At 47.2% G+C, this 13,844-nt stretch overlaps 1 protein-coding gene across 1 annotated transcript; it reads right to left on the bottom strand.

Annotated features, from left to right (window-relative positions):
- Positions 1 to 1,039: 1,039 nt before the first annotated feature.
- On the bottom strand, positions 1,040 to 11,067 carry LOC119923252 (olfactory receptor 14A16-like). The gene is made up of 3 exons (XM_038742718.1): positions 10,978 to 11,067; positions 7,266 to 7,328; positions 1,040 to 2,014 (listed from the first exon to the last, which is right to left on the bottom strand). The coding sequence occupies exons 1-3, from the start codon at positions 11,065 to 11,067 to the stop codon at positions 1,040 to 1,042; spliced, it is 1,128 nt and encodes a 375-aa protein (XP_038598646.1).
- Positions 11,068 to 13,844: the final 2,777 nt, after the last annotated feature.

Raw genomic sequence — 13,844 nt, 5'->3', positions numbered from 1 at the left:
GTACGACCAGTGTTATAAGAGGAGAACCAGGAGAGGAGCTAAAGTTGAATAATACGTTGAGGAGAAGGGGATGGTCCACAGTGTCTAAGGCAGCTGAGAGGTCGAGGAGGATTAGGATAGAGTAGGAGCCATTGGATTTGGCAAGAAGGAGGTCATTGGTGTGCTTTGAGAGGGCACTTTCGGTGGAGTGGAGGGGATGGAAGCGAGATCGGAGGGTGTCTAGGAGAGAGTTGGAGTTGAGGAGTTCAAGGCAGCGAGTGTAGATGATTCATTCTAGGAGTTTGGAAAGGAAAGGTAGGAGGGAGATAGGGCGATAACTGGAAGGGGCAGTGGGGTCAAAAGAGGGTTTTTTTTAGGATGGGGGAGACGTGGGCATGTTTGAAGTCAGAGGGGAAGAAACCATTAGAGAGTGAGCAGTTGAAGATGGAAGTTAAGGAGGGGAGGAGGGAAGGGGTGAGAGTTTTTATAAGATGAGAGGGAATGGGGTCCGAAGCACAGGTGGATGGGGTGGCACTTGAGAAGAGGGAGGAGATCTCATCTGAAGATACTGCTGAGAAGGATGGGAAAGTAGAGGACAAGGTTGAGAGAGGGGGGGATGGAGAAGGAGGAGGGGTGAATTTGGGGTGCTCAGACCAGAACGTGTTAATTTTCCTAATGAGGTAGGTGGCCAGATCGTTGCGGGGGAGGGATGGAAGAGGGGGACGAACAGGGGGCCTGAGGAGGGAGTTAAATGTCCGGAACTGAAGGGCATGGGTGTCAACAAGGGAATAAAACTAGTTTGCTTTCAGTCTTAGCAGGTGGGAGAATGGGTATTTCATCCCCATTTTATAGATAGGGAAACAGGCACAGAAAGTTTTACTGACTTTTCCAATGTCACACTATGGACAGTGGCAGACCCAGGACTAGAATCCAGGTCCTCTGACTCCCAAGCCAGTGCTCTTAACACTAGGTCACCCGGACAATGCTGTGGGAAAACCATTCTGGAGTGAAGACTGGTTAAGTCAGAGGCATGATCAGGGCAGTCCGTGGAGAGAACCTTTTATCCTGTAGATGGTTTCTCCTTTGCGAAATGTTTTGGACACAGCAGCCTTCCCATCGCTGCCTTAATGTCCCGGTTCCTCAGGCTGTAGATGAGGGGATTAAGGGTAGGGGGCACCACAGCATAGAACACAGACACCAGCAGGTCCACTGCAGAGGGAGAGTCTGATATTGGCTTTAGGTAGGCAGAGAAGGCAGATGTGACAAACAGAGTGACGACGACCAGGTGGGGCAGACAGGTGGAGAAGGCTTTGGAGCGGCCCTCCGCCGATGGCATCCTCAGCACTGCTGAGAAGATGCGGGCATAGGAACCCACGATGAGCATGAAGCAGAAGACAGCTAAGCTGATGCCGATGTCTAAACTCACATCTTCTGGGACATGGTCAGTGGAACATGAAAGTCTTAGCAACTGGGGACCATCGCAGAAGAACTGGTGGACAATGTTGGAGCCACAGAAGGATAGAGAGAAGGTACTGGCTGTGTACATGATGGCACTCAAACAGCTGCAGAACCAAGAGGCAGCCAACATGCGTACACAGGCCCCGTGGGGCATGATGATCTCATAGTGCAGGGGGCGGCAGATGGCGACATAGCGGTCGTGGGACATCACCGTGAGCAGGGACAACTCTGATCCCGCGAATAAAAATACGAGGAATACCTGGGCAGCGCAGCCCAGCAGAGAGATGGAGTTGACATTCGTGAGGGAATTGAGGATGGATTTGGGGACTGTGACGGAGATGTAGCCGAGGTCAACGATGGACAGGTTCTTGAGGAAGAAGTACATGGGGGTGTGGAAGTGCCGGTCAACGGTGGTGACGGCAATGATGAGGAGATTCCCCATCAGGGCTGCCAGATAGACCAGAAGGAACAGGGCAGCGTGGATCAGTTGCCACTCCCGGATGTTGGAGAACCCCAGGAGGAGGAATTCTGTCACCGTCGTGATGTTAAACATTGTCTGGGAGATGTCATGAGCTGCCTGTGAGAGTGAAGAATGGTGCAAAGTCAACATCCCAAACTGAGCATCTTCTGATTCTGCTATTAGTGTTGGGGGTTTTCTGGAGAAGAGCTATAGCCAATCTCATGAAAATTTATGTGGGGTGACAGGAGGCAGGAGTGCATTTTGGCCCAGATACAACAGCAAAAAATAATAACTAGGGTATCTATTAAGCACTTACTATGTGCCAAACACAGTTTTAAGTGCTGGGGCAGATACAAGATAACTAGCACCTCACAATCTAAGTAGGAGGGAGAACAGTTCTTAATCCCCATTTTACAGGTGAGGAAAATGGGGCCCATAGAGTTTAAATGACTTGCTATGATCACCCAGCAGGCAAGTGGCAGAGTCATGTTAAAACCGAGGTCCTCTGACTCCAAACCTCGTGGTTTTCCAATAGGCCATGCAGCTACTGTAGTGATACTCCTAGACCCACCATCTTCAAAAACCCTAGTAAATCACACACCCTCCAAGTAGCCTCCGCTGATTATGCTCTCATTTCCCCACTCTTTGGCCTTCTCTTCTATGTCATGTATACACTTGAATCACTACCGTACCCTTTGAGTATGTTTTTTCTCACTCCACCCACAGACACAAAGCACTTATATCATATCTTTATTTGCTGTCACTTCCTCTCCCTGTAATTTATTTTGATGCCTGTCTCCTCAACTAGTATGTTAGCTCCTTTTTTAAAAATGGTATTTGTTAAGTGATTACTATGTGCCAAGCGCTTTTCTAAGCACTGGGGTAGATGTAAGGTAATCAGGTTGCCCCATGAGGGACTCAGAGTTTTAATCCCCTTGTTTACAGATGAGGTAACTGAGGCACAGAGAAGTTAAGTGACTTGCCCAAAGTCACTAAGATGACAAGTGGTAGAGCTCTTTCAGCGCAGTGGTCATTTGCACTGTAATTTTCCAAGCACTTAGTACAGTGCTCTGCACATAGTAAGTGCTCCTTAATATCGTTTCTTTGTTGATTCATCTAAGCATTAGGGTCCGTAGCCTTTAAGAACTTTTATATTCACCCTACTCCCAGTCGCACAGCACTCTGTCCATAACCTTATACTCTGCTGCTTCCCCTATCTGTAATTTATTTTAATATTTGTCTCTTCTACTAGTCTATAAACCCCTTAGGGGAAGGGATCTTGTCTACCAGCTCTATTGTATTGTGCTCTTTCCAGTGCTTAGTACAGTGCTCTGCACTAACAAGAACTTAATAAATACAATTGATTGAAATAGGATTCCAGGTAGAATCCAGATATATTTCCATGCCAGTGATCAGTACTTATTTACTGCACCCTCCCACAAGGTCATCCACTGCCTTTCATTGACAGGGATCATGGTAAAGAGTAGACCTCCTCTCAAAATCTAAACCCTCCACCAGTGCTTTTCAACCCATCTTCTACAATTCACTTCCCAGTGGCTTCTTCTACATTGCTTGTTAAACATGCTCACGTATCCCCTATCTTAAAAAAAACCCCTCTTTGTCCTCACAGCAATCACCAACTATTGTCCTTTCTTCCTCCTACCATTCCTCTCCAAACTCTTTGAACAAGTTATCTGCTTCCTCTCCTCCAATTCTGTCCTTGATTCACTCCATTCTGGTTTCTGCCCCCTTAGTTCCACTGTAACTGCCTTTTCTAAGGTCACCAATTATTTCCTTTTGCCCAATCCAACAGCCTCTATCCTAATTCATTCATTCATTCAATTGTATTTATTGAGCGCTACTGTGTGCAGAGCACTGTACTAAGCATTGGGGAGGTACAAGTTGGCAGCATGTAGAGACGGTCCCTACCCAGCAACGGGCTCACGGTGTAGAAGGGGGAGACAGACAACAAAACAAAACATGTGAACAGGTGTCAAGTCGTCAGAACATAAAGAATGAAAGCAAAATTCATTCAATCGTATTTATTGAGCGCTTACTGTGTGCAGAGCACTGTACTAAGTGCTTGGGAAGTACAAGTTGGCAACACATAGAGACGGTCCCTACCCAACAGTGGGCTCATAGTCTAGAAATGCATATCATTAACAAAATAAATAGAATAGCAAATATGTACAAGTAAAATAAATAGAGTAATAAATACAGACATAAATACAGGTGCTCTGGGGAGGGGAGGGAGGTAGGGCGGGGGGATGGGGAGGAGGGGAGGAAAAAGGGGGCTCAGTCTGGGAAGGCCTCTTGGAGGAGGTGAGCTCTCAGTAATTATTCTTGACGTCTCAGCTGCCCTCAAAACTGTTGACCACCCCCTCCTTCTGGAAACATTATCCTACCTCGGCTTCACTGACACTGTCCTCTCCTAGTTTTCCGCTCCTTTCAGGTCTCTTTCACAGGCTTCTCTTCCTCCCAACCAATAAATGTGGGAGTCCCTCAAGGATTGGTTCTGGATCCCCTTTAATTCTCCAGATACACCCACTCTTTTGGACAATTCATTTGCTCCCACGACTTCAACTACCTTCTCTACATGGATGATTTCCTAATCTTCCTCTCCAGCCCTGACTCTCTCTCCTTCTCAGCAGTCTCATATTTACTCATGCCTTCAAGACATTTCTATTTGGATTTCCTGTTGTCACCTCAAAGTTAACAAGCTCAAAACAGAACTCCTCATCTTCTGCCCCAGACCCTGTCCTCCCCCTGTCTTTAGGATCAATGAAGACAACCCCACTATCCTTGTCTCAGAAGTCTGTACCCTTGCCATCATCATCAACATCTCTCTCATTTAACCCACATATTCAATATGCCACCAAATCCTGCTGGTTTTACCTTCACAACACCACTGAAACCCATCCTTAACTCTCCATCTAAATTGCTGCTATGTTGTTCCAAGCACTTATCGTAGTCTGACTCGATGACTGCAGCAGCCTCCTGGCTGACCTTGCGGCCTCCTGTCTTTCCCCAGTCCAGTTCATACTTCACCCTGCTGACAGGATCACTTTTCTAGAAAAATGTTCAGTCCACATCTCCCCACTCCTCAGGAACCTCCGTGGTTTCCCACGAACCTCCGCATCAAACAGAAACTTTTACCATTGGCTTTACAGCGCTCAATCGCTTTGCCCCCCTCCTACCTTACCTCCCTGATTACCGACTACAATCCACCCACACATTTTACTCCTCTAACGTCAACGTACTCACTGCACCTCAAACTCACTTACCTCACTGTCAACCTCTCACCCACATTATGTGTCTGAACTGGAGTGATCTTACTCTTCATATCTGTCAGACGATCGATCATTCTCCCCTCCTTCAAAGTCTTATCACAAGCACATCTCCTCCAAAAGGTCTTCATTAACTAAGCCTTCAATTCTTCTTCTCCCACTCCCTCAGCATCACCCTTGCACTTGGATTTGTACCCTCTCTTCACCCCTCCATCAGCCCCACAGCAACAGTGTACATGTCTGTAATTTATTTATTTATATTAACGTCATTCTCCCACCCCAGACAGTAAGCTCGTTCTGGGCTGGGGATGTGTCTGTTCATTGTTATATCATACTCTCCTAAATGATTAGTACAGTCCTTTGCACACAACAAGTGTTCAATAAACGTGAATGATTGATTAATTCATTGATTGGTCTCTCCAGTCCTCAAAAATCTCTGGTGTTGCCCATCTAACTCCGCATCGAATCGAAATGCCTTAGTCTCAGATTTCAAATTCTTAATTGGCCCTGCCCTTCATAACTTACCTGGCTGATTACCCAATACAGCCCAGGCTACGCGCTTCACTACTCTAATGCCAACCAACTCATTGCACCTCGATTTTGTCCACCTCACCTCTGACCACTTGTTTATATCCTGCCTCTAGCCTGGGACTCTTTCTTGTTCATATCTGGCAGACTCTCACTCTCCCTATCTTCAAAGCCTTATAAGAATCTCACCTCTTCCAAGAGGCCTTCCCCTCTCAAGCCCTCATTTCCCCTGCTGAGGACCAGAGCGGGGTCTCTCCCCACATCTTACTGATAACTTGTGTTTTGCTCAGCATTTACCATCGTGTTTGGAGTGAATGCTTGATCAATCCCATGCATTTCAGGAGGAACTCACTGACCTGGGGTGGGTTCGTGCTTAATTGCCCCTGCTGCTCTCCTCATCCTGTGGGTCTGCAGGCCATTGATCGCATCTTGTGGTGGTTCACTAAAATAATATTGATTTTAAGCATGATAGATCTTCTCCTGGGGCTGGACTGTCCTGTGACTGGCACAGCCTTGTCCACCGCAAATTCCCAGAAGTGGGAGTTGTACAAGTCCCAAAGGGTCTCCAGAGTTCAGGCACGTGCCAATGGGGCAGGCCACCTGGTTTCCCAGGGCACAACCAGGGAGGAACTGGTTCTGCCTTCTCCTCAGTCTCAGATTTACCATGATTACATGATACTTCAGCACCTTGAAACAAACCCAGCAGACACAAGCCTGACAAAAGCATGGCAAGGAGGGACCATGACTCTTCCCTCCCAGACTGAAAGCTCCTTGGGGTCAGAGATCATGTATATTAATACTATTGTACTCTTCCAGTGCTTAGTACAGTGTTCTGCCCACAGTAAATGGTCAACTAGTAGGTTTGATTGGTTGATTGATTGATTTCTGAGGACATCCTCCTTCACAAACAGTTTTCAAATGCAGAGCCTCTCTAGATCATTGTGCCTGTATTTCAAACCCCTCTTCACTGACAAGTAAACCTTGACATTATCCTTGACTCCTCTCTCTCATTCAACCCAAATACTCCAATCCATCACTAAATCCTGTCGATTCCACCTTCACGAGATCACTAAAATCTGCCCTTTCCTCTACATCCAAACTGCTGCCACAGTAATCCAATCACTTATCATTTGTCTTCAAAAATGTTTAGTCCATGTTTCCCCACTCCTCAAGAAACTCCAATGGTTGCCCATCTGCCTCCGAATTAAACAAAAACTCCTCATCATAGGTATTAAAGCACTCAATCACCTTGCCCCCTCCCTACCTGACTTTACTACTCTCCTACTACAACTCAGCCTACACAATTTGCTCCTTTAATGCTAACCTTCTCACTGTACCTTGACCTCATCTATGTCACCACCAGCGTCTTGCCCATGTCCCACCTCTGGCCTGGAATGCTCTTCCTCCTCATATCAGACAGAAAAATTATTCTCTCCACCTTCAAAGCCTTATTGAAGGCCCATCTCCTCCAAGAGGCCTTCCCTGATGAAGCCCTCCTTTCCTCTTCTCCCTTTCCCTTCTGTGACACCCTGACTTGCTCCCTTCATTTATACCTTGATAGCAGCAGACTGCATGGTTCTCTGTGTGTGCTGCAGGGCACAGGAGCTCAACTCAGACTGCGGTTTGGACAGGAGAAAAGGAGGGAGCAGGGAAAAAGCTGTTATGGCAACCCAGGGATGCCCCATTTCAGCAGAAGCTCTCGGTGCTGGACTCCTTGGCCCCTGGGGTGGGCGGGCACCATTGTTTTCTCCACAGGAAACAGCCCAAGGCTCCCCTCTTTGTCATGGAGCCTGAACCTGAGGAAGCCAAGGGTAGCACAGAGTAACAACAAACAGATAAATACAGGACAACCACAGTCACGCAGTAGAGAAATTGAGAAGCAATAGGACAAATAGGACATATAGGACAAATAGAGAATTGAGAAGCAGCGTGGTTCAGTGGAAAGAGCACGGGCTTTGGAGTCAGAGGTCATGGGTTCAAATCCAAGCTCAGCCACTTGTCAGCTGTGTGACTTTGGGCAAGTCACTTAATGAGCCTCGGTTACCTCATCTGTAAAATGGGGATTAAGCCTGTGAGCCCCACATGGGACAACCTGATCATCTTGTAACCTCCCCAGCGCTTAGTACAGTGCTTTGCACACAGCGATTAATAAATGTCATTATTATTATTAGAAATGACACAGTTGTCCTTTTCACACCTGGACGGACTGGAGTGGGAAAACCACACTTTCTTTCACAGGTTCGTCTGCCTGCCACCCTCTAAATGTGGGAGTCCCTCAAGGATCGGTTCTAGATCCCCTTTTATTCTCCGGATACACTCACTCCCTTGGATAATTCATTTGCTCCCATGACTTCAACTACCTTCTCAACATGGATGATTCTCCAGCCCTGACTCTCTCCTCAGCAGTTTCATATTTATTCCTGCCTTCAAGACATTTCTATTTCAATTTCCTGTTGTCACCTCAAAGTTAACAAGCTCAAAACAGAATTCCTCACCTTCTGCCCCAGACCCTGTCCTACCCCTGTCTTCAGGATCACTGAAGACAGTACCACTATCGTTCTTGTCTCACAAGTCTGTACCCTTGCCATCATCATCGACATCTCTCTCATTTAACCCACATATTCAATATGCCACCAAATCCTGTTGGTTTTACCTTCACAACACCACTGAAACCCATCCTTAACTTTCCATCCAAATTGCTGCTCTGTTGATCCAAGCACTTATCATAGTGTAACTTGATGACTGCAGCATCCTCCTGGCTGACCTTGCAGCCTCCAGTCTTTCCCTAGTCCAGTTTATACTTCACTCTGCTGACCGGATCATTTTTCTAGAAAAATGTTCAGTCCACATCTCCCCACTCTTCAGGAACCTCTACTGGTTTCCCATCAACTTCCACATCAAACAGAAACTTTTACCATCAGCTTTACAGCGCTCAATCGCCTTGCCCCCTCCTACTTTACCTCCCTGATTTCCTACTAAAATCCAGCCAGCACATTTCACTCCTCTCATGTCAACCTACACACTGCACCTCAAACTCATTTATCTCAATGCCAGCCTCTAACCCACATCATGCGTCTGTCCTGGAGTGCCCCTACTCTTCATATCTGACAGACAATCATTCTCCCCACCTTCAAAGTCTTATCACAAGCACATTTCCTCCAAAAGGTCTTCACTAACTAAGCCTTCATTTCCTCTTCTCCCACTCCCTGGGCATCACCCTTGCACTTGAATTTGTACCCTCTCTTCACCCCTCCCTCAGCCCCACAGCAACTATGTACATGTCTGTAATTTATTTATTTATATTAACGTCATTTTCCGGCTCCAGATGGTAAGCTCGTTGTGGGCTGGGGATGTGTCTGTTTATCGGTGTATTGTACTCTCCCAAATGATTAGTACAGTCCTTCGCACACAGCAAGTGTTTAATAAATATGATTGATTGATTAATCGATTGATTGGTCTCTCCAGTCCTCAAAAATCCCCAGTGGTTGTCCGTCCACCCCACATCGAATAGAAATGCCTTGCTCTCAGCTTTCAAGGCCTCATTTCCCCTAGTGAGGACCAGAGGGAGGGTCTCTCTGCCACATCTTATTGATAACTTGTGTTTAGATCAGCATTTAGCATCCTGTTTGGAGTGATCAACCCCAAGCATTTCAGCAGGAACTCACTGACCAGAGGTGGATTCGTGCTTAATTGCCCCTCTTGCTCTCCTCATCCTGTGGGTCTGCAGGCCATCGATTGCATCTTGTGGAAGTTGGCTAACTGTAAAATCATTTTGATTTTAAGAACCATAGATTCTCTCCTGGGGCTGGACTGTTCTGTGACTGACATGGTCTTGTCCACTGCAAAGTCTCAAAAGTGGGAGCTGTACAAATCCCAAAGGGCCTACAGAGTTCAGTCCTGGGCCAATGAGGCAGGACACCTGGTTTCAGAGATGGGGCAATTCCCAGGGCACAACCAGGGAGGAATTGGTTCTACCAGGGAGGTTGAGGAGAAGAGGATGGTCCACAATGTCTAAGGCAGATGCGAGGTCGAGGAGGATAAGGATAGAGTAGGATCCATTGGATTTAGCAAGAAGGAGGTCATTGGTGACCTTCAAGGGGGCAGTTTCGGTGGAGTGGAGGGGACGGAAGCCAGATTGGAGGGTGCCTAGGAGAGAGTTGGAGTTGAGGAATTCGAGGCAGCGAATGTAGATGACTCGTTCTAGGAGTTTGGAAGGGAAAGGTAGGAGGGAGATAGGGCGATAAATGGAAGGGGCAGTGGGGTCAAGAGAGGGTTTCTTGGGGATGGGGGAGACGTAAGCACGTTTGAAGTCAGAGGGGAAGAAACCATTAGAGAGTGAGCAGTTGAAGATGGAAGTTAAGGAGGGGAGGAGGGAAGGGGTGAGAGTTTTTATAAAATGAGAGGGAATGGGGTCCGAAGCACAGGTGGATGGGGTGGCACTTGAGAGGAGGGAGGAGATCTCATCTGAAGATACTGCTGGGAAGGATGGGAAAGTAAAGGAGAAGTTTCAGAGTGGGGGGATGGAGAAGGGGGAGGAGTGAATTTGGGGCACTCAGACCAGAAGGTGTTGATTTTCCTAATGAAGTAGGTGGCCATATCGTTGAGGGGGGAGGGATGTAGGAGGGGGAGGAACAGGGGGCCTGAGGAGGGAGTTAAATGTCCAGAACAGCTGAAGGGGGTGATGGGCATGGGTGCCAATAAGGGAAGAAAAATAGTTTGCTCTCGGTCGAAGTAGGAGGGAGAATGGGTATTTCATCCCCATTTTACAGATAAGGAAACAGAGGCACAGAAAGTTTTACTGAGTTTTCCAATATCACACTATGGACAGTGGCAGAGCCAGGACTAGAATCCAGGTCCTCGGACTCCCAGGCCAGTGCTCTTTCCACTAGAACACCCAGACAATGCTTTGGTGAAACCATTCTGGAGTGAAGACTGGTTAAGTCAGAGCCATGGTCAGGGCAGTCCGTGGAGAAGGAACTTTGATCTGATAGATAGTTTCTCCTTTGAGAAATGTTTTGGCCACAGCAGCCTTCCCATCGCTGCCTTCATGTCCTGGTTCCTCAGGCTGTAGATGAGGGGATTAAGGGTCGGGGGCACCAAGGCATAGAACACAGATGCCAGCAGGTCCACTGGAGAGGGAGAGTCTGACATTGGCTTTAGGTAGGCAGAGAAGCCAGATGTGACAAACAGAGTGACGACGACCAGGTGGGGCAGACAGGTGGAGAAGGCTTTGGAGCGGCCCTCCGCCGACGGCATCCTCAGCACTGCTGAGAAGATGCGGATGTAGGAGCTCACGATGAGCACAAAGCAGAAGAAAGCTAAGCACGTGCTGATGGCTAAACTCACATCTTCCATGACATGGTCAGAGGAACATGCAAGTCTTAGCAACTGGGGACCATCGCAGAAGAACTGGTGAACAGTGTTGGGGCCACAGAAGGATAGAGAGAAGGTGCTGGCTGTGTACAGGATGGCACTCAAACTGCTGCCGAACCAAGAGGCAGCCAACATGCGTACACAGGCCCCGTGGGGCATGGTGATCTCATAGTGCAGGGGGTGGCAGATGGCGACATAGCGGTCGTGGGACATCACGGTGAGCAGAGCCAACTCTGATCCACCAAATAAAAATAAGAAGAATACCTGGGCAGCACAGCCCAGCAGAGAGATGGAGTTGACACTCGTGAGGAAATTGAGGATGGATTTGGGGACTGTGACAGAGATGTAGCCGAAGTCAATGATGGACAGGTTCTTGAGGAAGAAGTACATGGGGGTGTGCAAGTGCCGGTCGAGGGTGGTGACGGCAGTGATGAGGAGATTCCCCATCAGGGCTGCCAGATAGACCAGAAGGAACAGCGCAGTGTGGATCAGCTGCCACTCTCGGATGTCGGAGAATCCCAGGAGGAGGAATTCTGTCACCGTTGTGATGTTAGACATGGTCTGGGAAATGTCATGAGCTTCCTGTGAGAGTGAAGAATGATACAAAGTCAACATTCCCAACTGAGCATCTTCTGAGTCTGCTATTAGTGTTGGGGGTTTTCTGGAGAAGAGCTATATCCAATCTCAAGAAAATTTATAATGTGATGGGGTGACAGGAGACAGGAGTGCATTTTGGCCCAGATACAACAGCAAAAAATAATAATTGGGGTATCTGTTCAACAATTAATATGTGCCAAACACAGTTCTAAGTGCTGGGGTAGATACAAGATAACCAGCACCTCACAATCTAAGTAGGAGGGAGAACAGTTCTTAAACCCCATTTTACAGGTGAGGAAACTGGGCACCAGAGAGGTTAAATGACTTGTTGAGATCACCTAGCAGGCAGTGGCAGAGTCAGGTTAAAACTGAGGTACTCTGATTCCCAGTCCTAGGCCATGTGGCTACTACTCACACCATCTTCATAAATAATAATTATAATAATAATGTTGGTATTTGTTAAGCACTTACTATGTGCCTAGCACTGTTCTAAGCACAGCGGGGGATCCAAAGTAATCAAGGTTGTCCCACGTGAGGCTCACAGTCTTAATCCCCATTTTACAGATGAGGTAACTGAGGCACATAGAAGTTAAGTCACTTGCCCAAAGTCACACAGCTGACAAGTGGCAGAGCTGGGATTAGAACCCATGACCTCTGCCTCCCAAGTTCTGGCTCTTTCCACTGAGCCATGCTGCATCCCCGAAACCCTACTAAAAACCCTACTAAATCACATCTCCTCCAAGTAGCCCCCTCTGATTATACTCTCATTTCCCCACTCTACTGGCCTTCTCTTCTTTGTCATCTATACACTTGAATCAGTACCCTTTGAGAACGTTTTTTCTCACTCCACCTACAGACACACAGCACTAATGTCCAGATCTTTATTTGCTGCCACTTCCACTACTTGTAATTTATTTTAATGCCTGTCTCCCCAACTAGTATTGCTAGCTCCTTTTGTTTAATGGTACTTGTTAAGCGATTACTATGTGCCAAGCACTGTTCTGAGTGCTGGGGTAGATGCAAGGTAATCAGGTTGTCACACGTGGGGCTCACAGTTTTAATCCTCTTTTTCACAGATGAGGTAACTGAGGCACAGGGAAGTTAAGTGACCTGCCCAAAGTCAGGAAGCTGACAAGTGGCCGAGCTCCTTGAGGGCAGTGGTTATTTGTGCTGTAATTTTCCAAGCACTTAGCAAACTGCTCTGCACGTAGTAAGTGCTCAGTTAGTATCATTTCTTTATTGATTAATCTAAGCTTTAGGGTCCGTATTATTTAAGAACTTTGATATTCACCCCACTCCTAGTCGCACAGCACTTTGTCCATAACCTTATACTCTGCTGCTTCCCCTATCTGTAATTTATTTTAATGTTTGTCTCTCATACTAGTCTATAAACCCCGTAAGGGAAGGGATCATGTTTACCAGCTCTATTGTATTGTGCTCTTCCCAGTGCTTAGTACAGCGTTCTGCACCAAAAAGCACTTAATAAATACAGTTGATTGAGATAGGATTCCAGGTAGAATCCAGATATATTTCCATGCCAGTGATCAGTACATATTTACTGCACTCTCCCACAAGGTCATCCACTGCCTTTCATTGACAGGGATCATGGTAAAGAGTAGACCTCCTCTCAAAATCTACACCCTCCACCAGTACATTTGAACCCATCTTCTACCATTCACTTCTCAGTGGCTTCTTCTACGCTGCTTGTAAACGTGCTCATATAACCCCTGTCTTAAAAAAACCCTCTTTGTCTCCACAACTCCCACCAGCTATTGTCCTATCTCCCTTCTACCATTCCTTTTCAAACTCCTTCAGCAGGTTGTCTGCTTCTTCTCCTTGATTCACTCCAATCTGGTTTCTGCCCCCTTTGCTCCGCTGAAACTGCCTTCCTCAAGGTCACCAGTGATCTCCATTTGCCAAATCCAAAGGCCTCCATCCTAATCATCCTTGACCTCTCAGCTGCCTTCAGCACTGTCGACCACCCACTTCTCGCGGAAACATTATCCAACTCCGGCTTCACTGACACTGTCCTCTCCTAGTTTTCCACTCCTTTCTGATTTCTTTCACAGGTCGGTCTGCCCCCTACTCTCTAAATGTGGGCGTCCCTCAAGGATCTGTTCTAGATTGCCTTTTATTCTCTGATACAACCACTCCCTTGGACA

This window comes from Tachyglossus aculeatus, unplaced genomic scaffold (genome assembly GCF_015852505.1).
Source record: "Tachyglossus aculeatus isolate mTacAcu1 unplaced genomic scaffold, mTacAcu1.pri scaffold_164_arrow_ctg1, whole genome shotgun sequence".
NCBI lineage: Eukaryota > Metazoa > Chordata > Mammalia > Monotremata > Tachyglossidae > Tachyglossus > Tachyglossus aculeatus.
This window is presented reverse-complemented; position numbering and strand designations above follow the sequence as displayed.

Bases quoted from the DNA above. Each gene is read 5' to 3' on its own strand.
- LOC119923252 (XM_038742718.1), bottom strand. From the start codon at position 11,067: ATGGAAGATGTGAGTTTAGCCATCAGCACGTGCTTAGCTTTCTTCTGC. The intron at 7,329-10,977 runs GTGCTGAGGATG...TCCAAACCGCAG, and splicing joins ACATCCGCATCTTCTCAGCA to TCTGAGTTGAGCTCCTGTGC. The intron at 2,015-7,265 runs GTATAAATGAAG...TCACTCTCACAG, and splicing joins TGCAGTCTGCTGCTATCAAG to GCAGCTCATGACATCTCCCA.